At 38.9% G+C, this 23,642-nt stretch overlaps 1 protein-coding gene across 4 annotated transcripts; it reads left to right on the forward strand.

Annotated features, from left to right (window-relative positions):
• Nucleotides 1-7,639: 7,639 nt before the first annotated feature.
• On the forward strand, nt 7,640-20,334 carry LOC146161278 (uncharacterized). 4 transcript variants are annotated; one of them, XM_083384474.1, is made up of 17 exons: nt 7,640-7,742; nt 8,776-9,009; nt 9,817-10,019; nt 10,508-10,705; nt 11,376-11,531; nt 11,669-11,902; nt 14,205-14,285; nt 14,541-14,607; nt 15,291-15,459; nt 15,965-16,047; nt 16,322-16,401; nt 16,738-16,872; nt 17,198-17,410; nt 17,761-18,072; nt 18,281-18,358; nt 18,746-18,790; nt 19,012-20,334. In XM_083384474.1, exons 1-17 carry the CDS (start codon nt 7,699-7,701, stop codon nt 19,332-19,334), a joined length of 2,655 nt encoding a protein of 884 aa, XP_083240600.1. In that variant the 5' UTR covers nt 7,640-7,698; the 3' UTR covers nt 19,335-20,334. The 4 variants fall into 4 exon arrangements, with proteins under 4 accessions (XP_083240600.1, XP_083240598.1, XP_083240599.1 ...); XM_083384472.1 differs by lacking the exon at nt 11,669-11,902 and adding an exon at nt 12,289-12,546; XM_083384473.1 differs by lacking the exon at nt 11,669-11,902 and adding an exon at nt 12,289-12,546 and having other exon boundaries at nt 17,767-18,072.
• Nucleotides 20,335-23,642: the final 3,308 nt, after the last annotated feature.

A 23,642-nucleotide genomic window follows, 5' to 3' on the forward strand; every position in this document is an offset into this window, starting at 1 on the left:
GCTGTAGACTTTGGTTCCGCGATCGATGAGGTCTGCAATCACCGGGATAGATATTTCCCCACGGGATTGGCTGATTTGCCATAGACTAGCGGTCCTTGGAAAGTGTGAAGAAAAAGCCTGTTAGTTTGGGTCGCAATGTTGCACACTTCACAGAGAAAGGTAGAAAGCCTAGGGTTTCCCCAACGTGAAGTTTGATGTAGCATTTATTGATTTACATTGTGAAATCAATGCTGTTGTGATGATCATCGAAATATTAATCCATAGCTACAACAGTGATACAACCATATTAGACTATATCACAAGAACTTCCAGCACAACCTCTGTTCTGTAGCATTTTTTCCAAGTGTTTCATTTCAAAATGCAAGCAATGAGAAGCACGCGGTTAGGCACATCCCCAAGGCTTTTCACTCGCTGGAGAGATTGTGTGAATTATTGATGCGCCAGGGTATAGTTTTAGGAGCGCCGTGAGCGACTGTAACGCGCGGCTCGCAATCCTGATCACATTCTCCTTTTTTGCATTCAAAATATTGGCCGAAATATTGACAAGAGAAGGCCGACGGAACGAAACAAGCATGTCAGCGAGATTACAAGGCCGCGTTATGAGTATTTTGAATAGTCCTCGTCACATGAAAGTACTAGCATATATAAACGAGGCAAGGGTCAACACATAAAAAGGTTGGGCGCACGCAGATCCTGATTAAACCAATGCCTTGTCAACAAGTTATATAGAGTTAAAAACGGTTTTCAACCTTTACTGTCAACGAACCCTTGTTTCTTGTAGAGCTATGGAAGCCAAAATTACGGGCATATTCATGTGTGCACAATTTACGTCTTATACTATTCACATGGCTGTGAGCAATAAGACCTACATTAGACCAACATCGTCGTCAAAATAAAGCATAGTTTAAAATAAAACCAAATTATTTGATAAGCAGAAACAAGGTATAAAACGGAATAAGACCCAAACACGGACGGGAGTCAAACGTCCGGAATAAATCGATATTACCCTAAACCGCACCCCTAAGTTCATACCTCCAATTCTTCTAACTCAAAATAAATGGCAACCAGTGCGGGGCCAAACCAGGTGTGGACACCAGACCGGCAGCCTTCAATTGTCCCATACCCTCTTCCCACAGTATAGAACCATAGGTGTTATATAGGCCACCATGGTCCTATTACGATAGATTTACGATACGTTGAGGTCTTATTCCAACGAGTTAGCGTCGTATTCCTTGGTAGTTATTGTATTTGCTTTTGTCATGTCGTTGGTGTCAATGTCATGGAATAATAGACCAGTACTCTGCACCTTTTTCCACTCGAAAAAATCGGCAACACATCCACTAAGTATATTTTATTCGACTATGGAAACATAAGCAAATACCCAAGGCAGCCAATAGTAAAAGGAGCGTTTCATAACAAAAAGCGCCGAATGCACAAAAACGATTAAATATGTTTATTTATATTTTACAATTTGCCTTTATCCTTTAACTTTTTTTTATTTTACGGCCCTCTCAATATATTTTACACTTATCAAAGTCCTATATATTGTACTTCATTGCGATAGCGGACCGACGGACATTTGTGTTTTCATAAAACGTATTTAAAAAAGTAACCTGACAATTGTATTTTGTAGCTTTGTAGCTTATTTTTATTTTTTTTTCATCACAACAGCCAAGATTAATTGCGAAACCGGGCGATAATAATAAGAATAAAAATGTTAATTATTTTGCAATGGCATTTCATAGGTTTCAAGCGTATGGGTGGTCTTCCTTTTCAGTCTTAGAAAGATTAAAAAACATTGTTGTTTATTTTGACGCGCTAATCGCCTGGTAGTTCAGTTTGTCAAAAAATATTTCGTAATATGAATTTTGGCGAACGTAAGGCAAAAAATGTAAAGTAATAAAGACAGTTAACAATTGTTTACCTGGTTTATTGCCTATGGTCAAAATGCCTGTCTAGGTTTACATTTTTCGTGTTTAATTACTAAAATGTACGTTAAAAAATGAAAAAAAAACTTTAAGAACACCGCGGCGCCACAACCGGCATGGTTTCACCGCACACCCGTTGCGGAGCACTGTTACATACTATTGCTTTATATGTCTTATAGTTTGTCCTTAATTTAAGTTCATTTTTTTCTAAACTATCTGGTGATGAAGTAATTGTCGTTGTGAAAAAATACAATTGTAGTCGTACGAAAATATATCAATAGCGACACCCACTGGTCAGATTACTTTAAATGTAAGGACATAAAAATCACACGAACCCATTCTATAGGGGACTAAAACAAGACGTTAGATAAAATTGCCGTGAAGTTCTAACTATAATTGAATACTTAAAAGTTGGCATTACAGGTGTTTTATATCGGGTATAGATACAGAAATGTGAAAACATCCATATCACTGTTAATTAGGTAAATCATTAAATTATCAGCTGGCAAAGTTTTTAAGTTATTATCTATTGCGCACCATATAAAGTTATAAACCAAATGATCATTTTAACTAAGGAAATATAACGGGTGGTAGGATTTAACCGGTTCGCAGCAATTCGTGCTAACCTTTTTCTAAATGTAAAAAAAAATAGCAAATCTGGTTCCTGGCCAACTTTCTCACAGTATTCCACTAAAACAGTACGTATATTAACTACAATTATGGTAACCTAATCTCTACGCAGGGTTTAGAGTTGTGGTTAATTTAACCAAATAGCCTTATCTGCATGCAATGAATATACTGTTGCTGCCAAAATTTTAACAGCGTTTCGACCACTTGTTCGTGCAACCTTCTTTAGGGCATATAATTGCAACTATAGGCATGCAGATGGTTATTACCTGAATTATATTTATATTTTTATCACATAAAAAAATATAAGTTGCCTTGTGAAACGGTTGTTATCTATTTTAAGTTTGCTTCGATAACTGTCCAAATATGATTTACGATAAGGCGAACTAAAGATGCGCGATGCCTTTCTCCGTTCTAACTCATAAGCAATACACAATGTTTGCATTCGATCACTTTGTGCATGTAAGAGATTTTCCGCTTGGCTAATGCACTCGCCATACATAAGGCGCTACATTATGTCTTTGTTGTTTATGTGCTCAAAGTCTATATCATGTTTGCTGACTGGGTTATAGCGGCCTAATTCGCTTCACAGCATGAGCCAGACTTATCGCAGTCCGCTGTTGTGTTTAAGTGTACCAAGAATGTTTTTCTACTCTTTACTCTCTGCGCTACTTGAAATGGTTATCAGCTGTGTCCAAGAGCAATCGTAGCACATCAGTTTAGTAGCACCGGTAATTTAATTCTAGCAGATAAAATCAGTTTGGGTGGTTCGCATTAGCACGAGCATGTTTTTATGTTACTGGACCAGATTATTGAACCTTCACCAGTCGTTCTGCTTAGTTGAACTTATTGTAAGAGAGACGGTATTACATGGAAAGCCGTTAGTATAAAAGGTATTATTATTACAGAAAGTAATTCGAGTCGTCCAATTTTTTCTTAAGGTTGTCCAATTTTTACTAAAAAACATAATCGTTGCTTAAAAGGAAACGAACATATTAAACGAGCCACCTAAAACTCTACTTTTATCCCCTTTTTAGTGGTGTTAAGTTTACTACATCAAATGATAAAGGCTAAAAACACATGATCTGTACGAAAATATGCAATGTTAGCCTTTTGGCGTACGAGAACTTAATATCGATTAATTTGTGCGTCTAACAGTAATTTTCATACAAATTACACGTATAATTTATCAAAGCAGCTTTAGAGAGGCCAGATGCCACAGCCAGTTGGGTGGATAGATAATCACTAAAGATGCCTTTTATGTACTTTTACCTTGCTTTTTTAATGATTAAATTGATTAATCACCAACATTGTGGACCTACTCCAAACGACAAATCTTAAAACTGCCGTATCATTCTAAAGCGCACAAAAATGTGTTAAAAAACACACTGGTTCTGCAATATGTCAGTTCGCAGAGAGCAGAGTGCCAATTAGGAATGTCATTGGAAATTTTATGCCGATACCAATACCCGTTTTTTTAGCAAAAAGTATCGCGATCTGATCTATCAACAAAATATGTCCTTACTATGCTAAAAGAAGCAAAACTAATGAAATTAAAACAGTCAAAGATTTTTATTTTCTAGCTTTAAGCCAAAAGTAGCTTTTGTGTAGAAGTTAAGTTACATTGAGTTGCTAACCTACTATTTTTAAATTTATTGACCTTTCAAGATATAGCTGCGCTGCATCGATAATCACGAAAAGATCGGCACGGATACCAACCAGGTATCGGAAAACTTCACTGATAATACCACTTCGCCTTGGGTATCGGCTTCGGCAGGGGCGCCCGCAGAAAATTTTCCAGGGGCGGGGCAATCAGGGGCGTAACCAGAAAATCAAAAAGGGGGGTCCTTTTAAGAATCTGCTTCAGTTAAACAAATGTCGATGTTACACCAACATCGAATATTAGCGCAGAGACCGAACAGCGAGGAACATACTGCGTATAACTCGTTTTTTAGCAAAAAGAAAATAAAGAAGGTTTGACTTAGCTTAGCGTTGTCAATTGTCGAATACACACTTGCTAAGTATAGTCAATCTAAACAAATAATGAAAGAGAAAAACTCCCAGCGTTTACGGTCGTCCAAACAAAAGACGAAAAACGGCGTTTTGCGCTCAATTTTGGTTTCGCATTAGATTAAGACGCGTGACCCAATTACTTAAAAAGCACGCCGCTTCGAACAGTTTGTTAAACCATGACAAAAACGAACAACAAACGATAATATCACTTACAAAAAGGGGGTAAGAACTCCAGCCCACCTGGATATGCCACTGGGGGCAATGGATAATGTATAATATTTTTAACCTTCATAAGTAATACATATCACACTTATAAATAATACTAATAATCGCATTTTGAAATTCTAGGGGGAGGGGGGGGGGGGAGCATTTTGAAAATTCTAGGGGGGTGGTACCCCCCCGTGCGGGCGCCCATGGGCTTCGGTCAGATATTATCTGACATCCCGAGTTCCAATGAGTAGCATAAACTAATGTTGCTAGAAAAGTGCTATATGAATGCAATGTGTATAGGCTACCTTTTTTTGTGTAAAATAGCTTCGAAGCCCTGTACTAAACTTAGTAATTAAGGTTAAAACGAACAAAATAAACAAATCCAATTTTTCGCAAACTTTAGTACAATTTTTTTTTAAAGTAACAAAAATAAAATATTCTTTTTATCGAACATATAATGCTACAACTTTACTAAAGCTATAAAATAATTTTATTACGTGTGTCTTAATTTGTTACGTTATTATGTTTAAAACTATTTGTTAGGCCGATTCTGCTTGAGCAAGTCTTAATAATTAGGAGTAATAAGATGGGTTAACAGCAACATATTTTTTAAGGTATGGGCAGATCCAGAACTACTAGGCCACCATTTTTTTTAATTTTCCCTCTTTTTTACATAATGCTTAGCTCATTTCAAGAAAATCTGTTTATCCCTAAATCACTGTGTAAAAGTTGACCACAGCCTATAGCGTTGTGTGGATTCAGGCTCTTTAAAAAATGCAACTTCTTCGAAATTTTATCGTTGATATATTTTTTGCTACGTGCAAATTTTTTACCTGCCTTTCAGCTGTTGAGTTGTAGTCCGAACGACTTATGTCATCAATGTGTAAAGTTCCCTTTAAAAATAAAACCAACAACAGCTTCCTAACGCGATATTTTTTTCAGTTGCTTAATTGCTTTCCAGTTCGCCGAGAATAAAACACTTGCGTTGTAAATTGTGGCGTCATATACAAAAAAGTTATTACTCAAAACAAAAAATCAGGAATCAGATCCTGCCCAAAGGTAATGTTTCTAATACTTTATCTGGCCGAAAGATATTTTGGAAACTTTATACAATAAGCCTCTTGATAAAATGTTTAGTGTACGATAGAGGACAACAAATAAAAAAATCTCTATTTTCTGCACACTTGATAAGTCCTAGCGTTTCTGTTTGGTTAATTGTAATAATATCTAACCAACTATGGGACGTTCTTTTAGGGTACTGCAACATAAATATATTTTTCTGTAGGACGCCGTAAGCCAAAAAGGACCGCATTAAATAAAGGGCACTCCAAATCTTATATATAATATAAGCGTCTCAGGCGAATAAAAATGAAATGTCATACCGTTAAATACCAACATATCGTAAATATCAAATTTTCAAAAGAATAGATTATTTAACGAGACCGCGAAAATGGAAAATCCCACATTTCCCTTGTGGGCAACCACGACGTATAGAACATTCCGGTAAAATTTAAATTATTAATGTTTTTTATTGATTTCTTATACTTTTGAATGAAACACACTAAAACCTAAAAACTGTAAAAGAACTGCAAAAGGTGTCTGCGGGTGTAAGATTTCTGAAAATGTCATGGCAAACTGTTTTTCACATTCGCTAAAATCAAAGGTTATATTTGAGTTTGCCGCCGAGTACCTAAACAAACGTGAGGTCTTTCGTGCTAAACAATTCGTTCTATCTAGAGGGAATTGTTATGGTCAGACGGGCGCCCATATTTTTCTTTGGTCGCGCCACTTCTACCAGGAAGTAGCTGTTCAGGCTAGATATAGTTCACTCGGATTGGCCAAATTCCAAACCCCAGTAGAAAAAAGGGGCACGACGGTAAGTTTGTAAACGGGGTCGACTGCTTTAGAGTTTATGATTTCAAGTCAGCAAAGGGAGGTAGAGCGATGTAAAAACTAGTTCGGATTACTTAAGATACTGTTTAAAACGGTTACGACCCATTTTTAAGACGCGCGCCTTTTGCTGACAGTGTTGCCGGCTGCGGAAAATATCGCAGCAACCGCACGCACCGAATACAAAGTATTATCCGAAGCTCCGTTTACGCGCAAGTTGTAGGTCAGCTCATCTTTTCTGCTGGCGCTACAAAGCTGTGAGAACTAGTCGCGCTTGCGGCTTGTTATCTATATAGGCTGGTGCCCAGGGAGACTCGGTGGGAAAATAAGCAGTGCTCGCTTGTTAGGCCAAAGATGTTCGACTCTATGCAGCCAGCAGTAGGGTAGATTTGATATTTAATTGACGTCTGGGTGTAGCGTCATGCTGGTTAGGTGTAAAACGTTTACAGCACTGATTTTCGGACTTAAGTCTATGAAACTACAAAACTGTGCGTATTGATAGTTCTGTTCGTTTGTTTTTTATTTGAGATGTAGGCCAGCTTTAAGGCTTTGCGGTTAGCGCAACATAGTTTCGTTGGAACGTTGTCTGCATTTTATAAACAACTGTAACATTCTGATCTTTAGGAATACTAACGCGTCGCGTGCCCTTCACCTTGTTAGGCACAAGTGTTTTGCTTCGCTATTTTTTTGCACATGATAACCTTTATAAACATATTTCATTTTTCGCCAAAGTTTTGGAACGACATCACGCACATCATAGCGTAAACATACAGGTTTAAATCGCTGTACATCCCAGAAACTCAACTGTGGTATTTGCGGCGGCCCCCAGACAACGTTAAATATTTGTCTTTAGAAAGCTTTTAAAGTTTCACTTTTGCATAAGTTGTGCTAAGTAAAATGTTATTCATGCAAAATAACTATTTTTGTTATGGTGGTTGTTTTGATACAGTATTGTTCATTACACTTTTTGCAGAACTTAATCCGTACGCCATAATTCGTGAATGAAGCTTTACTGTTTTTAAGTTTAAGTATGTTGAATATTCGACGTTTCGACATTCTTATTCTTCGGATCGGGTAAGTACCGCAGAGTTTTAATCGATATAAACGTTAATGAAAGTATCGCAATATTATCCATGTTGGTGTGAACTAGTGATGCTCACATAATTTAATTGGACCCGTGGAACGAAGCTTGATTATTTATCTAAATAAACATGCAAAATGCCCTAAGTAACCGTAACAGTATTTAAAATAAAATTGAAGCTAAACGTTAAAATGTGTTGGTATTCAGGCGGGTTTAAAACGATCAAAGTGAACTCACTTTTTCGAACGTTTTTCTTGCTAGTTTGGCCATAAAATAAATCACTTAATTTAATGAACGATCAAGCTGATACAAATTGACTGATCGATAGATTCAGGAATATTTTTGTAATGACGTGGTATCGCTGATAAAAAAAACTCGTCAAATTTGATGATGATGTGATAGATTGGCTCCTTCCTATTAAAGGTGTCGCAAGCATGAGCATCATTCATTGTTCTTCGGTACTTTCCGCGATGCACGGCTTGGCAGAATCGTTTTGCTTCGTCAACCGTTGCTCAATCGGTTCCGTATAAGGATATAGACGAAAATATAATTTTTGCTAACCATAGAGTTTGCTATTATCGACCGTATCCTACCCAAGTTATTACGTAAGGGAGTAAAATATCGCCGCGTTGAATCCATATTTGGACCCCTAACCTATCGCGTATTAGACGCATGACTGACTATACACATGACTAGATTAATACACAGATCCTCTGAGCATGTTTAAACGGGTCAACACATATTTCAGAGCACGCACCCAGTTTAAAGCTATTCATGCTTGATATTTAATAAAACCAATTACTACAACAAGCTTCCGCACTTCATAAAAAACTTCTCGGGCTACTTTCAAGAGAAGGAACTTCCCCTTTAAAATAGATACCTTTATATATACAAACTGCCTAAGATTCTGTGTTTGCAACTTTTTATTGCTTACTTCTTCGATTTAAACTTTGTGCTTGCAATGCAAAAAAATCCACCCGAGGCCCCTACTCTCTCTGTAAACTTGCATCGTGCTTTGTTTTTCAGTGTGGCCTTGAGCTACTTGATTCAAAGTGGGACCGGAGCGTCAAACCCAGTCTGCGGCGTCACGTCGCTCTCGGGAAGCGGCTCCGGCCGGGTCAGGTCCCCCAACTACCCTAGGAACTACCCCAAGAACACGAGCTGCGTTTGGTCGGTGAAAATCAGCGTTGGTCGCGGCATGCGGCTCGAGATTGAGCACCTCGAAAATAAGGAGGTTTCGATGGGGGCCGCCGGGCGCTGGTAAGTTTTTTTCGTAAGACTCAAAAGAGGCAATAAATTTAAGGTCGAAAATCTTGCAATTCATAAAGTTAGGTGGACTGGCCTTTTAGACCAACCTTTCGCTTCTTAATAGGTGCTATTTTATTTCTCGCCCGCCTTTCTATTTTGTTGATACAGCGTAATAGTAATAAAAGAGGCAGTGAAAAGTTGGACTCGATTCTGCCGACTTTTGTGAGTAATTTGCGTTCCGGCATCGAACGGTTTATAGCGTTTCCTTGACGAAGGCCCTGGTAAATGAAACCGGAACTTTTTATTTCAAGCATTAGTGTGCTATTAGAGTTTCATAAAATGTATCACCAATTAAGCTTTCCTTGAATGGTTTAAAATAAAAAACGCTAGAAAATTGTGTCACATGCTAGAAGTCTAAAAATTGCACAAACGGCATGTGACCTGTGAAAAACAGCTTTGGTGAATAATTAATATTTTTTCAATAAAATATCAATAAATCAATAAAAAAAATAAATTGGGCGTCTAAAGCGTTAACTGTGTAACTGGCGAGTAAGAACGTCGTACTCGTAAAACCCAAACCGGTCAGGGTAAATGCTGTTCGTACATCAAAAAAATATTTTTATGATTACCTTTTTACATTTGAACGTGGTTAAACGTATTTAACTGTATACACTTGTCGCCTATACTATGCTATTTATTTGAGCATGTTAGGCAATCTATAGGATCTAAGTTACGCCGTAAGGTCGGGCCGATAATAATAATTAACCAAAGAAACATAGAAATATCGCATGAATTACAAGCGAATTGATTTCACTTCAGCTACGACACCCTCGATATTTACCAAGTGAGTCCGGACGGCAAACCACGAAGAATCTCCCAGCTTTGCGCGAGCAGTGTAGCGGAGCTTCCTTCGAACATCGTCGACGTTAACGCGAGCGCGAATGGCGAAACGCACGTCCTAATAAAGTTCAAGTCCGACTACGCCGTTCAGCTGCCGGGATTTTCGATCTACTACAAAGCGCGTAAGTTGTGGCAGTTTTTTTGCTTGGAAAAGTAATACTGAATACATTTTGTTTGTAATTGATTTGAGATGGGCCTGATTTGCGAAACCTGTAGTTTTAGGCGTAAGAAAGCCTGAATAGAATCTATATAGTGTGATTATTTGGCCAACCTTTCCAAATAATTGGTAATATTATATAATGCATATAGTTGGCATTGTTAAAATCAAATGTAAAATCTTACTTTAATCTCGAAAAGTATACAGTTTCGCAGATTACGTCGATATTGCAGTATCGTTATTCTAGTTAAAACTTAATTTATTGCTTTTTAAATGAACAAAGACAGCTGCAAACTAAAAGTAATAAAGAGGCTTCTTGCCGGTTTTCAATACTAATAATTGAAGAAATAGCTTCTACAAGGTTACAACCTACGCCACGGGCTAAACCCGTATAGCCTAAATGAAAATTCCACACAGCTTGCATATTTAACCAAACCTATATTTTTCTCCCAGTATGCAGCGCCTCCCTGGAAGGGTCCCGGGGAGTCGTTATGTCACCTGGCTACCCAGCGGACTATCCCATAGACACAAAATGCGTAACGACCATCAGAACTCCGCCCGGCTCAAAAATCCTTCTGACTTTTGTTGACTTTAACATCCAGCAAACATCGCAATGTTTCAGCGACTATTTGTCCATTTCGTCCGAAAGCGGTAAGTGTTGTTTGGGCTACCTTTTCTGATCCTTTTTTCTTTATTTGGGTACACCATGCACGGATCTGTAATGTAGCTTAACAATAAATTTCAAAGCCAAAAAGGTCGAGTAGATCGACAGCATCTTGATTAAGACGTTTCGATTCGAACTTGTATCATTTTCAGTTAGTGTGACTGAAAAGCAAATCAAAGCATCACTTATAAAAGGCTCCAACTGTAAAAACTCAGATGATAACAATTGCGTCCTACCTTTTATAAGTGATGCTTTGATTTGCTTTTTAGCCACACTAACTGAAGATGATACAAGTTCGTATCGAAACGTCGTAATCAAGATGCTGTCGATCTACTCGACCTTTTTGGCTTTGAAATTTATTATTTTTTCTTTATATTATCGAATTTATATATTGATTATATTGTCGAATTTGTTTTTAGGGGATAGTAAATTTGTGCGTTGTGTGTCAGACCGCTTATCCGATTAGAACAACTGTCGTTTTGCAACGAACGAAAAGTCTTTAGAACTAATTTTACACTTCATGTGTGCAAGAGCATTACAAGTCTGATAAAACAAGCGCTGGAAGATATTCAATGCTTCAACGTTCGCTCGTTTGCTACAGGAAGCATCTGATAACAATTCTTGTCCAAGAGGTAAAGCTCTGTGGTCTCTTTGCAGGTGGCACGGGAGTCGGAACGACTAACAATGGGAAAAAATATTGCGGCCTCCACAAGCCACAGCCGCTCATGTCGAGAAGTAACCATCTCACGCTGGAATTCAGCTCGGACAGCCATTTCGTGCGCAAGGGATTCAAGGCTGTGTGGACGATCGCAGGTGGGGAAAGCACATACGCTTTAAAGCATGCCGTAATTGCTTTTAGAGGTGATTGCAGTGTTTGTCAATTTGCGTTGCATGATTTTGCCTCATTCATCACTCCGCGATGAATCTGGACTGTTCGTGTGTGCATATAGGCTCTGCCGACACTACCACAACTTCCACCAGTACAACAAGCAAAATACCAACGAGGTCACCCAGCCAACCCATTACGTCACCGACCACTGCTGTTACGTCACCCGTACCAACGACCTCAACTATGGCGGTGACACAACTCGCGTCCACTTCCGGACCTGTCGTGACGTCAACGACGCCTATGACGTCAGTGAGTAGCGCGGCCAGTTCGAAGTTCGCAAAGACCAATCCCGCGGGTAAGTATATGCGATCAAAACTGCGCATGCCAGAGCATGAAATACAAGCAATGTGAGAATTAAACGCGTTTGAAATATTGACGTGTTTACAATAGACTATACTTTTCAGTTTTCGGCAATTTTTTTTAAATATTGTACAAAATTACCGACTGTAATTAAACTCCAGTCAAGTCTTGATAAATAATCGGGTTTGCGTAATGCCAATTTTCGAAATCACGTGCCTTTTTGTGTTGGAAGTTGTTTTCCGTTATATCGCTTTACGGGGCCGTGCTTTTTTGTCGCAATTCTGGGCAAGAACATGTATATTGACAAAATATTTTTTGCTCCACTCCCTAACCCCGACCTGCGCGCCATGTAACCCGCCCCGTCATTGCGACTGTGCGCAGAGGCAAGGACGGCGTCCGTTACAATCCCGGGCCCCGCGCCCACACCAATGAATATGGACGCTTTCCCGTACGCCGGCAACTGCTCCGTGACGGAGAGTGGCTACACCTGCCAGCGCTGGGACTCGAATTCTCCTCACAAGCCCAATTTTCGCCCCGCCCCGGCTGATCACAACTTCTGTCGCACTCCTGACCGCGACCCCAAGCCCTGGTGCTACACGACGACCGCCGAGCGTTGGGAGTACTGCGATGTATCCAACTGTAAGGATTGCTTCCACGCTGCATGGCAACTCTTCGGCCTCGCCGGCCAAATCTTGAGTTTTTTCATTTTGGCAACCCTACTTGACCGGTTTATTTTGGATGCTGCGTCATTTTGTTCACGTGCTGTTCTTGCAAAAAAGATGCCTTAATTCCTGCTATGACCCTGTTCAAAACATGCACAGCCTGCAACGTGCACTAAGTAACTCAATCATTCTTGATTTAAACACTTTCGTTTATAACCAGCGCAAACGTGGCGTTATTACGCGTCATTTGGGTAGCGCGTGACATTTTGGTCACTTTTAATTGTAACAGCGATTGTTGCCATGGATTGAAAGTATAAAAATTTGCGTACCGGAAGAACGATGAAAAATGTTCTTAACGAGACGTTTAAAACAAGTAACCTTAGAAGACCTGGGGTTGTCGTTCAATGACATGCACTATTATGCAACTGAAATCTTAGTATAAATTCTTTGTAGCAGATTTAAGGATAGATTGATGAAAAAGCGATATGACCTGGTAATAAAATAACATTTACCGCGTACCGGGTTGATTATGTTACTGAAGCGATGTTCCTGCGATGATTTCCTTTCACGTGAAGATAATAAATAAGAACAAGCATAAAACGCTTGCAATTGCTGTATCATGAGTTTTGTCGTAAACTGTTGGCGCATATACCCAACAACAATGGTAATTTCATTTCCACGCGTTCTCACTATAGAAGGTTACAGACCGATTTAACGGCTTTATTAACAATCCATTGCATGATACGCAAACACAACAACGAACATTTCGTTAAACCACTTTCTAACGCGCACAAGTTTAACCTACACGCAACAGGTTTCACTCGCCTTCGTCATACAGCATTATCAGAAAGAATCGCTTATCAGGCACTCCCAATTTGGAAAGTTTATAAGCATTAGAGGCAAACGCTTAACAAAGTTCCAAAGTTCGCCTGATTGTGACTGTCAGCACGTTGCAGTCTTATGACTTAGGTATCTCTTCCGTTTTCTTCCTTATTTTGCTCCGAGTCGCTGTGAGTCATCTGCGGAACGGCGGTTTGCCTTACGGTTTTGTTTTTGTCTGTGTCTTTTGCCTCGTTGACCTGTTTGATTTTGCAAATCAACAGGGTGAAGCATGTCACGTATGCTCTGGCTAAGAACAAAAAGTCGCGTAAGGTTACTTTTTGAACAATAAGATGCCTCTCTTCGAATTTTTTTTTATATTTTTTTTAAAGACAGTTTTTACTTAAAGTCCCCTTTAGTCACCCAGAAAATGCCACTTTATGTTTAATCCCTCTTCCATAGGGACATTTTTTTTCTTCAAAGGATCTCCATTAGATTCTTCAACTAAATATATCAAAATGAGCGATGTTACACGAACTTTATGCGGGAAAGCATACATTTCAGCAAAAATATACAACCAAAAACACAGTTTTAGAAACGATTAAGTAAAACGTGGCAATAAGTGCTATTTGCATGATTATACAAATATTCACATTATTGTTGCTTGTTTACACACAATGCATTTGAAAAAGGGCTCCTATTTTTTTGTAATGCCGATAGCCTACTAGACATTTAATCTACTAAAATAATCTAAATGTTAAATCTAATTTGCCTGTTCACGTAGCACCCAACATCCTAAGTTGCAATTTACCGCAGGTCCAACTACGACCAAGCTGCCACCAACAACCATTTTGCTTACGTCGAGCAAAATTGACAGCACAGCCTTCACAACCACTGGTTAGTAAAGAATACTTATTAAGCAATTCCTCATAAAAGCTTATAGCTTGTAATTTAATAAACAGAACTTTGACATCATTTTTTAAACGCACCCGTTCCAAACCATTACAAATCTAATAGAGCAAAACATTTAAAGTATAAAAGTGTCGATGGAAATATGTTTGTTAAAGTATATTGATTTAGCCTGGGAATGTAAATGTCAAAAATATACCATATACCGTAAGAATTTTCACGTACGACTCATCTCTTCTTTAGGTGATTTCGGGAACAAAACCGAAGACTCCGTGTTAGAGTCCAAGGAACAAAAACGCGAACAAGGCTGGTAAGTTGAAGGCAGTATAGTGAGGGTTTTAAGCAATCTAAGTTTAATGTTATTTCCACTACAATTTTTGCCTAATAACTGTTATTTGCATTTTTATTAGGGAAACTGTTATGTCAAGCAACCTGTATTAACCTGAACTAGAAGTTTTTTTGGGGGGCTGAGTAAGAGTAATGACTGTTTCGTTTATATCCACGTAAGTCGTAAAGGCATGACCTGTGTTATGTATTGTCGCGCAAGTGTGTTTAAAATTAAGAAACTCTTCTGGTACACCGAAAGCCATTGCAAACTCACCAAATCTGTTGATCTATGATGCAAGCAGTGCAGACTAAAAAAACAACGAGCCTGTAGTGAGGTTGGAACTCACGACCTCCGGTCAAGCCGGGACCGTCGCTCTACCAACTAAGCTAGCGCAGGCTCAGAGAGGAGCGAGTCGAGAAACAACCATACGCCAATGCTTGCTCAATCTGTTAGTACAAGCAACCTCATTGTACAGTACAAGCAATCACAAGAGCTTCGTTTTAGTATACCATGCCTGGTAGCAACAGCATACTGATTTCAAAATTGTATAAAAAAGCATCGGTATGAGCCTTTCACATTCATAGTTATACACCATTGGATCCTTAAACAACGCGACACACCATATTACAGTTGACAAATACTTAAAGAATACGATCCTCAACCAGGGTTCCATTTCTCCTAATCGGCATCGGTCTCATCGTGTTGATTGTTGTCCTTGTGCTTGCCGCTGTCATTCTTGTTCGAAGAAGAAGGAAAGGACACGGTCATATGGCGGTTTCCCATGAAGAAGTGGTGTTCAGACCGATGCTTGACGAACCAGAATGGTTGGAACGGGTGAGAGGCTTCACGATAATTGTAACAATACCGGTCATTGAAAAAAATAGCTGCTTTTAAAAAACTGAGCGAAGTCGATCTGACCGCCACGTAAATAAAGCTTTGGTTTCCTATTTCCATCGTGGTAATTAGTTTTATCCAAAACGTGAATGAAACACACGATGACTCTTTGCTTTAAAGAAGTAAAATGTATTTAATAAAATCCAGTATTAACTTGAGGCCTGACATAGATTATAGCGTTCTTATCGGTATCTGGTTTATTGAAACAAGCCTAAATCTGGCACTTTATGTACACTTGTAAGATGTTATTGATTTACGCAAAACGCTTTTGAATATAGTTAAAGTTGTCAAAACTTTTATTTTCGGGCATGCGATAAGACGCACGCCGCCTTTGGGCTGAAACCTATTTACAAAATAAGTTTAGACATATTGAAAACATAATACAGATTTTTTTTAGTTTACGTAAAACTGTAAATTGACACGTATTTTTGTAAATTCTTTAAAGCCCCGAGAAAACACGTATGTCGAAATTCCGTTCTTCAGCGCAGAAGAGTTGGCGACAGGGACCAGGAACTATCACCCACACAGGTAGGCGTAACATCATTTTCTCCTCACTAACCTATAGTTCGATATGTGCGAATTGACCAAACTATTTTTAGCTTACAGAAAATTTTGCGTGTTAATATTTACTATACAAAATTTGTGATTTTACCGATTCGATCAAAAAAGTATTAAAATCCAAACGAGCCATGAGTTGCCTATATTTAAATTTGTTTTGAAATAATATGGTGTTATGCAGTTCTGTTGTAACCAAAACTCATAAAATGATACAGAATAGCAAGTCAATACATATTTTTTGAAGGCGCACATCTGACGGAAGTCTCGACTCAATTGCTGCCGCTAAACGGGAATTGTTTGAAGACAAGCCACAGCAACAACTAGGTAAGGCGAAGTTTCAGATATGAATGGCACAATGGTTGAGAAAAACATTATGATTTTTATGTGCAAACTACAAAGTATATTGTGTGGTGTTATATATTGCCATCGAACTTCAGTTATTGCTGTTTAAATGTAAACATGCACTAAGGTGACATTTTTGCTTAAAACATGAAAAATGGTCCTTACCATTGTGTGTACTATGGTAATTATAGACGCTCAACGGCTTAAGTGAAACGCCTGGGAGCTATGTTTTCTAATAAAATGCGGTAACTTGATTCACGTAGAAGTACAATTGTCGTTTTTCTAACAAATTTTACCGTTTACTTTCTTATTGCACAGAGGAACAGCCTTATATGATGGCCGCAGATACGTCACTTCCTGGTCCCAGCTTGCCACCTAGCGGTCAAGAAAAGGATTGCGATATGGATAATCCCTACCAGCAGATCGACTACGTTCGAACGGAGGACGTTACGGGTAAACCGGCCCTTAAGTTGGTATACAATACTTAATGATCCCCTCACTTCCATGGTGGGCTAGAAAACTGAAGTATAAAACATGCCTTCGTACTTTGTAATCTCGCCCTTGAAAATTGTTGAAACTTTTTTAACACCTAATAGTGGCATTTAAGTTTTAAACGTAACATAGCGTAGCAGAAAATAACCTTGTTATTGGCATCCTAATCACAAACAAATATGGTATTATGTTTACGCTCCACAGTTTATATCAAGAATCACATGAGCTAGAATTCTTCAATTTGCCTCATGAGTAGACCTAATGTGTAATTATACACCATTTACAGATCTGAAGAGAGCCTCAACCTCAAAACTCGTGTTAGACTCACCGAAACAGTCGGCTTCCGTGGACCAGAAAAAAGAAAAGAAGAAGGGTCGGATGGGATTTTTCGGCAAGAAAAGCAAAGAGTCGTCGCCAAGTATAAATAATCCTCTAGCGGCCATTAGCAGCCTTCCCCCGCCAGTTGCACCGAGAAAATTGCAGCCAGAGAAACAGTCCGGTAAGTTGGTTAACAACTTAAAATATACTTTTATCAACCTTTAAGCTTCCGCATGACACCAAGTGAGTGTAAAAAAGAATATTTGTACTGATGAATATATGCAGCTAACCTGCGCGATAATTTATACATTGCCATGCATCTTGGGCAATAATTTTGTCCAAATGAGCTTTTAATTCAATTTGGAGTATGCGCAACGGTACAGTAACCGGACATTTATGCGAACTTGTTTAAAAAACATAATTTTTAATCGCGGTAAAAATACCTTTCAACTGCTTAGAAAAACTGCTATAAAAACCCTGCTACCTCATTTGTTTTTTACAGTTTATTATAACGCATTTCCATATTAAAAGCTGCAGAGTGTACCGAACCAGTTCGTCAGCCAGCGATCCCGCCTAAACAACGAGAGTCAATCGTGTCGTCAAAAGTCGACCCGACAGAGTTAGAAAATGACGACGACGTGTTTGGAGGAACACCCCAAGCCAATCACTACCAATGTCCGTCCTCTATTAACGAAAAGTTTGCCTCGTGTAACGGGGAAGATGTCGACACTGCTAATGCAGCTGATACGGTGTTGGAATCCGATTACGCTTCTCCGACAAACGGCGACGTGGCCTTTTTACCCAACACACTCGAATCACCTTTTAAGAGGGGGGGCAACTCAGGTATCGCAAAAAACATTCCAAAATTAGATCATTTTTGACGATTAAGTTTTCTAACATCAAACAATCTTAAACTCTACCGATTTGTAAGTCCATTGTGTTTTTACTTTAAAATCGCCCTTTTGAAAAGAGATTATAGACCGACGCTTTAACAGCAGATACAAGCATGTCGCTTTGAGTTTATAACAAATCTATTGCCCTAATTTTACAGCTGAAGGAAGAGGTCGCATATTGCCAGATTCCTCATTCAAAGTTTCTATCGACCCTCTCGTCATTGATCGTGCGAATGGTAAGAATTGAATCAAAGTAATTGCTTTGTAACGGTACTTTAGGAGAAAAACGAAGCTACATCAGATGGCTTGTAGTTATTTAATAACTATTTTAATTGCACTCTTTTATTAATTGAATTCATTAAAGGCAAATTTAATCACACAAATAACTAGCACTTTTTAACACTGTTTTAAAACTTCGTGACGATTGCTCTTTACCACAACCAAACCTTGTATATAGTTGGGTATGCTTTACTAATTTTGTAAATTGGGCTAAAACGTAAGTCCGTTAAAAATGTGTTGTATTCGTAAAAAAGACGCCATGAATTCTCGCCAAGCGCAATAAAATGCATTCAGAATTTCAGATGTATATTAAATAATTGAATTTTCCTTTGTTGTATTTCCAGCTTTCTTTAGGTCAAAAAGATTTTCTCTGAACGCAAACAAACTAGGTGTAAAACTTGGATTCGTTTTTTAATTAGTTGGCCTAGTTAGAATTGTAAAAAATACAGAAAATGACCCCGGAAAAAACTGTTTTCTCGTTCAGGGTGTTATAACAGAATCATTATTAGAAACTGATGTTCAACAGATAAAACAGATACGATAAGTGTGTCTGCAGCAGTACACAGGAATACCTAAACAAACACGTAAAATTTCCCAACCGTAATTTTAGGTTCAATCGACAACGACGACGGATGGTACGCGGTGCCTACCTCGCCCACATTCGACCTGGTCGACCAGAAGAACTCCCTGTACGACAATCCAACTTCGAGGCCGTCCGAGCGCTCTTCGTCCGGAGAAAGCTACTGTTCAATGAACAAAGTTCCATCACCTGAGAAAGGCATCAAGAAAAAGAAACCGACTCCCCCCGTAAAGGGAGTGTCCTCGATGAAGCAAAAAGACCGCGAATCGGGACTTTACATGCATATGCAGTCGCAGCCCGACGCGCAAGGAATACATTACCAAAACCTCACCTACGGAAAGAAGTCCGTGTAAAACGTTTGGCTGCATTTTGTCGCCTAACGATCGTCCATTGATTTTTTTTTGAGGAGCTTCTAAGCTTTGGTCAAACGTTATCTTCCGCTGTCCTAAAGCTACGCTGAGACTAGCCTACTGCCAAGTCCGCAATTTTGTCGATACCTGTGTCAGACGTGGATTTAACCCAATGCGTCGAATTCGGTCCTAAACAGGAGCTGTTGTCAGTGATAACAGTTATGTTAAAAATGCCCCAATACCCAAAACAAATCGATCTTTTTTTTTCTCGATTTAGACCACTCTTAAACTCTTTTCGCCTGCGGCATACTCAAAAATGTAAGCAAACCCGCGGCAAGAATTTTACAAAACATAGGCTATCAATTATAACTTTGCAGTCACCCTACAACTACACGGCAAGGTGGTAAAGTAGCTACAATAATGCCATCAGTTATCTCGTGAATAGTGTAGGCCTGCATTCAAGTCTCACATGTTATAGGCTGTATGTAAATTTTAAATACAAATCAGTTTTTGAAACTACAATTTAAGGTACGGTATCGTGCCATAAACTGTACGTCAAAAAACACTTTAATTACCATTTTGTTATCAAAAATTTTAATTCGAAAATGATATGACCTGAACCTGTCCTTGCAACGCCACGTTACTTTTTTAAATAATAAGGGCAAAACGCCAATTTTTAGGTTTCTGGAAAGAGTGTTGCCTTCAACATATGCAAGTAGCGCAACACTTCTGATAATTTTTTATAGTATTACAGTATAAATGAAAGCCAACGCATGGTACGCTTATACCCGTTGGTATTTTAATACTGCCTTGAGGAAATTGTACAAGCCGGTCGGCTTATTTTACATAACCCTAGACCACACAATGAACAGTATTCTGTGAACAACGACCAATTGAGTTTCTATACCTTTGAGCCACTGCATATTATTGCTTGAATTATTTTATGTTCAGCGCCTTATACGTCGTTTCACATTCCGTATTTGTAAAAATATCACGTTGAGGTTTTGAATCGTGTACCAGTGTAAGAGCGGAAATTAGGAGGCTGACAAACGAAAGAGATCTTACAGTAGACTAATGATAATACAAGATTGGAGCAGAGTCCCGATGCCAAGTGGCAGTGTCAGTATCGTCCGATACAAGGGTGGTATCGGTCCTGATCCGATGCTAAACTAATATAGGGATTTCAGCAATAATTTGCCATCGAAAGCAGAGATTTTTATCTTAAAGGGTAAGTTTATCACAAAATAGTAGGTTGAAAACTAAAGGTAACTAAAGTTAATCACTCTAAAGGTAATTTTGGCTTAATAATTCGGAAAAATTACCTTTGAACGTTTCAACCATATATTTAGCTTGTTTAAGTATAGCAATGACGTCAATTGGTATCGCAGCGCGATACCTTTTGCACAAGATATCGGGTATCGGGACACCATGTCAAGTATCAGACATCCCTAGTAGAGACTAAGGTAGGTTCAAGTGAACATTTGTTTTGAAAGTTTTATAATTATTGAACTAACGAAATGGTTAGCAACTGTCGTGTCGATCTCTGTGTTGTCTCCGGGACAGTACAGACTAGAACCCTGTTCCTTGAAATATTTTGACAATCCTACGCAATGTCCATGTCCGAAGGAAGTATAGACTTAGATTTAAACAAAACAGCAAGGGCGCATTACGAAACGCTACAACATAAAATACGTGCGGTACTATCAATGAAAGCCACCGGAAACAAATTGTCGCCACAACTCAGTAACGTTCATCCAAACACAGGGGACAGGAAGACGTTTCACTGAACTTTAGCAGAAAAACAACGCTTCAGAAACTCCGCTTTGCTTGCTGCGTTTGACATAACGAAATTCGTAGTACAAGTAAGTAAAAACGTCCTGCTAAAATGCGTATTTCATGTTTGAATCGAAGCACATGCGAAAGTGTGAGATACAGTAGATAGGTGTACAGTCCGCCATTGTTAGCTAAAAAGTTTTAGCTGATAAAGTAGACACCCCGTTGAAACTAAACGGAATATGATTGGGAAAAACAAATACAGTCTATAAAAATAACGACAAAAACGGATTCGATTAAATAAAGATTCAAGTAGTAACGCTATAAATGTGCGAGACCGGCAAACCAAAGACAACATGGCAGCCATAAAAGGTCCAAATATACTGAATACTGTCGACAAAACGGCGAAATAGGAACAAACCTATAACAAAAGGTAGTTGGGAGGGCGACGCATAATGCAATACAAAGGCCAATTAAAACATAAAAAACGGAGGTTTGTGAAAACCCGGAGGTTTGGATCAAGAAAACGTTTGTGATAATCTATAAGTACGCGCACAGTGCTGCGCGACAATCGATTAAATTTAATTGAAAAAAATCAGCGAAATGGACAGTGTCCACCAACAATTATACAGCAAATTACTGTAAATATCCATGGGAGTAAAAAATTGTTATAATGGCAAGTTAAGACCGATTACTTTTGAGAAAAAAATATTTACCTTTTTACGTTTTGTTTTCAATAGCATAGAACAGAATCTGGGCCGTGTGGTTGAACCACGTTATATGTTGAAGCACCTTCAGCATACACTTGAAATAATCTGTTAGCATATAACGCCTTAAATGCGGACGTTTACCAAGGCAAACAAAAACACAAAAATAGATATGATCAGTAGTGAGTGCTAATTCCGCTAGCTTCACTGAAAAGAGTTCACTTCTTCCCAACCAATTACAGAGACAACAAGAAATTAAAAAAATCGCACTCCACAATAACTAATGCGGAGTCAAAAAGCGGGTAATGCGTGCAAGATTGGCTTGCGAGGTAAGGTACTATACGTTGAAGGCAGAATCGCGTCTTACGGCTTTCTGTATTTTGAAAGGAAACACAATGCAGGCTAGGGGAGGGCGGGGGGGGGGACAGGGGCGCCAAAATGAGGCTTACAAATGCCAAAATAAGGCTGCTGCTTCTTTAAATACAATGTTCTATTAAAATTTGAATTGTTTTTCCGTATAAAGCAAGGTATGTTATGTTAATGTTATGGCAAATGTGATTAAACATGGAGAAAGGGGCGCCAATTTTATAGTTTTTTCACGGGCGCGAAATAGACTGGCTACGCCTCTGATTCCAGGGCTTCATAATTGTCGGTGGCAGCGAAGCCTATGCGTAAATTTGTAAGCGATTTCCACGCAAACCTATAATTATCTTACTGTAACCATTTTTTTAAATTAACGTATTTTTACTACTTTGCGCCCGTATGTCAAGTTATCAACGATGTTCGCCGAGTTAGCGCGAAAGACGTTGTTCTGCGACAGCCAACTGACCAGCTGGGTTTCGTCAAGTACCTTTTTTAAAACAAACCCTTCGAGCCAAACAGTCTACGCTATGTCGGAAAAATATATATTATAAGGTTAAGGCAGCGGTTCTCAACCGGGGTGCCATTTTTATGCCGAAGGGTGCCGAGAGATATTTGAAAATCTTCAAGAATCTGATTTTTGCTCAACTCTTACAACTTTTTGTGTAAGACTGAAAAAGAGTGAAATATTTCCAATTAAAACATCCTACGTTGAACAGAGTTGATGTGTGCTGTTCCAGTTTCGTTTATTGTGACATTCTAGTGATTTACCTACACAAAAATTTTATAGGGGTGCCGCAATCTATTTATCATTTCTGAGAGGTATTTATCATTTCTGAGAGGTGCGGCAAGCTATAAAAGGTTGAGAACCACTGGGTTAAGGGATCAAAGTAAACACAACTGCTAGCGCGACACTGTGACATGGCGCGGAAATAATCATGGGTAAGGTTCGACAAAGTGTTTGGCTGCTACCTTGTTTTCATTTTCCCGCATTTCTAGGCCAAGTGACGGGCCTACGTGGCTCGACAAAGCGTGCATGAAAAAAGCTTTAACGACGCAAACAAAAATTGCGTTTCGAGCAGAACGTGCGTCTGCAAGCGCGTTTTAGGGAAAACCATGTCTTGATGCAAGACACAACCCTGCCTTGATGCAAGACAAACTAGAAGTGTCGCAACGAGCAGCAACAATAGGGTGAAGAAAGGGTTGGCGAATCAGGAAGCGGTCGTTTAGTTCGCGCCCAGTCGAAACGACGAGGAAAATTGACTCAAATTCAAATGCAATCTTTGCAAGTTTAGGGGTGTGTGCGCGACACGCGCTTTATCCAAGTGAAACGGTTTCAACCAAAGTGAAAGAGTAATGTATGGCGCATGAGTAACTCGCGGTGTTAGCTATCCCATTAAATAGCACAGAAAAATGGCACAAGAAATATGAGGTAGTGGTGGTAAGGTTCTCTACAATGAGAACAAAACAC

This window comes from Ascidiella aspersa, chromosome 3, assembly GCF_963924565.1.
Source record: "Ascidiella aspersa chromosome 3, kaAscAspe10.2, whole genome shotgun sequence".
NCBI lineage: Eukaryota > Metazoa > Chordata > Ascidiacea > Phlebobranchia > Ascidiidae > Ascidiella > Ascidiella aspersa.

Coding starts and splice junctions, on each gene's coding strand:
- LOC146161278 (XM_083384472.1), top strand. CDS start 7,699: ATGTTGAATATTCGACGTTTCGACATTCTTATTCTTCGGATCGG. Junction 10,020..10,507: donor TTCGATCTACTACAAAGCGC/GTAAGTTGTGGC, acceptor TTTTTCTCCCAG/TATGCAGCGCCTCCCTGGAA. Junction 14,286..14,540: donor CACAGCCTTCACAACCACTG/GTTAGTAAAGAA, acceptor TCTCTTCTTTAG/GTGATTTCGGGAACAAAACC.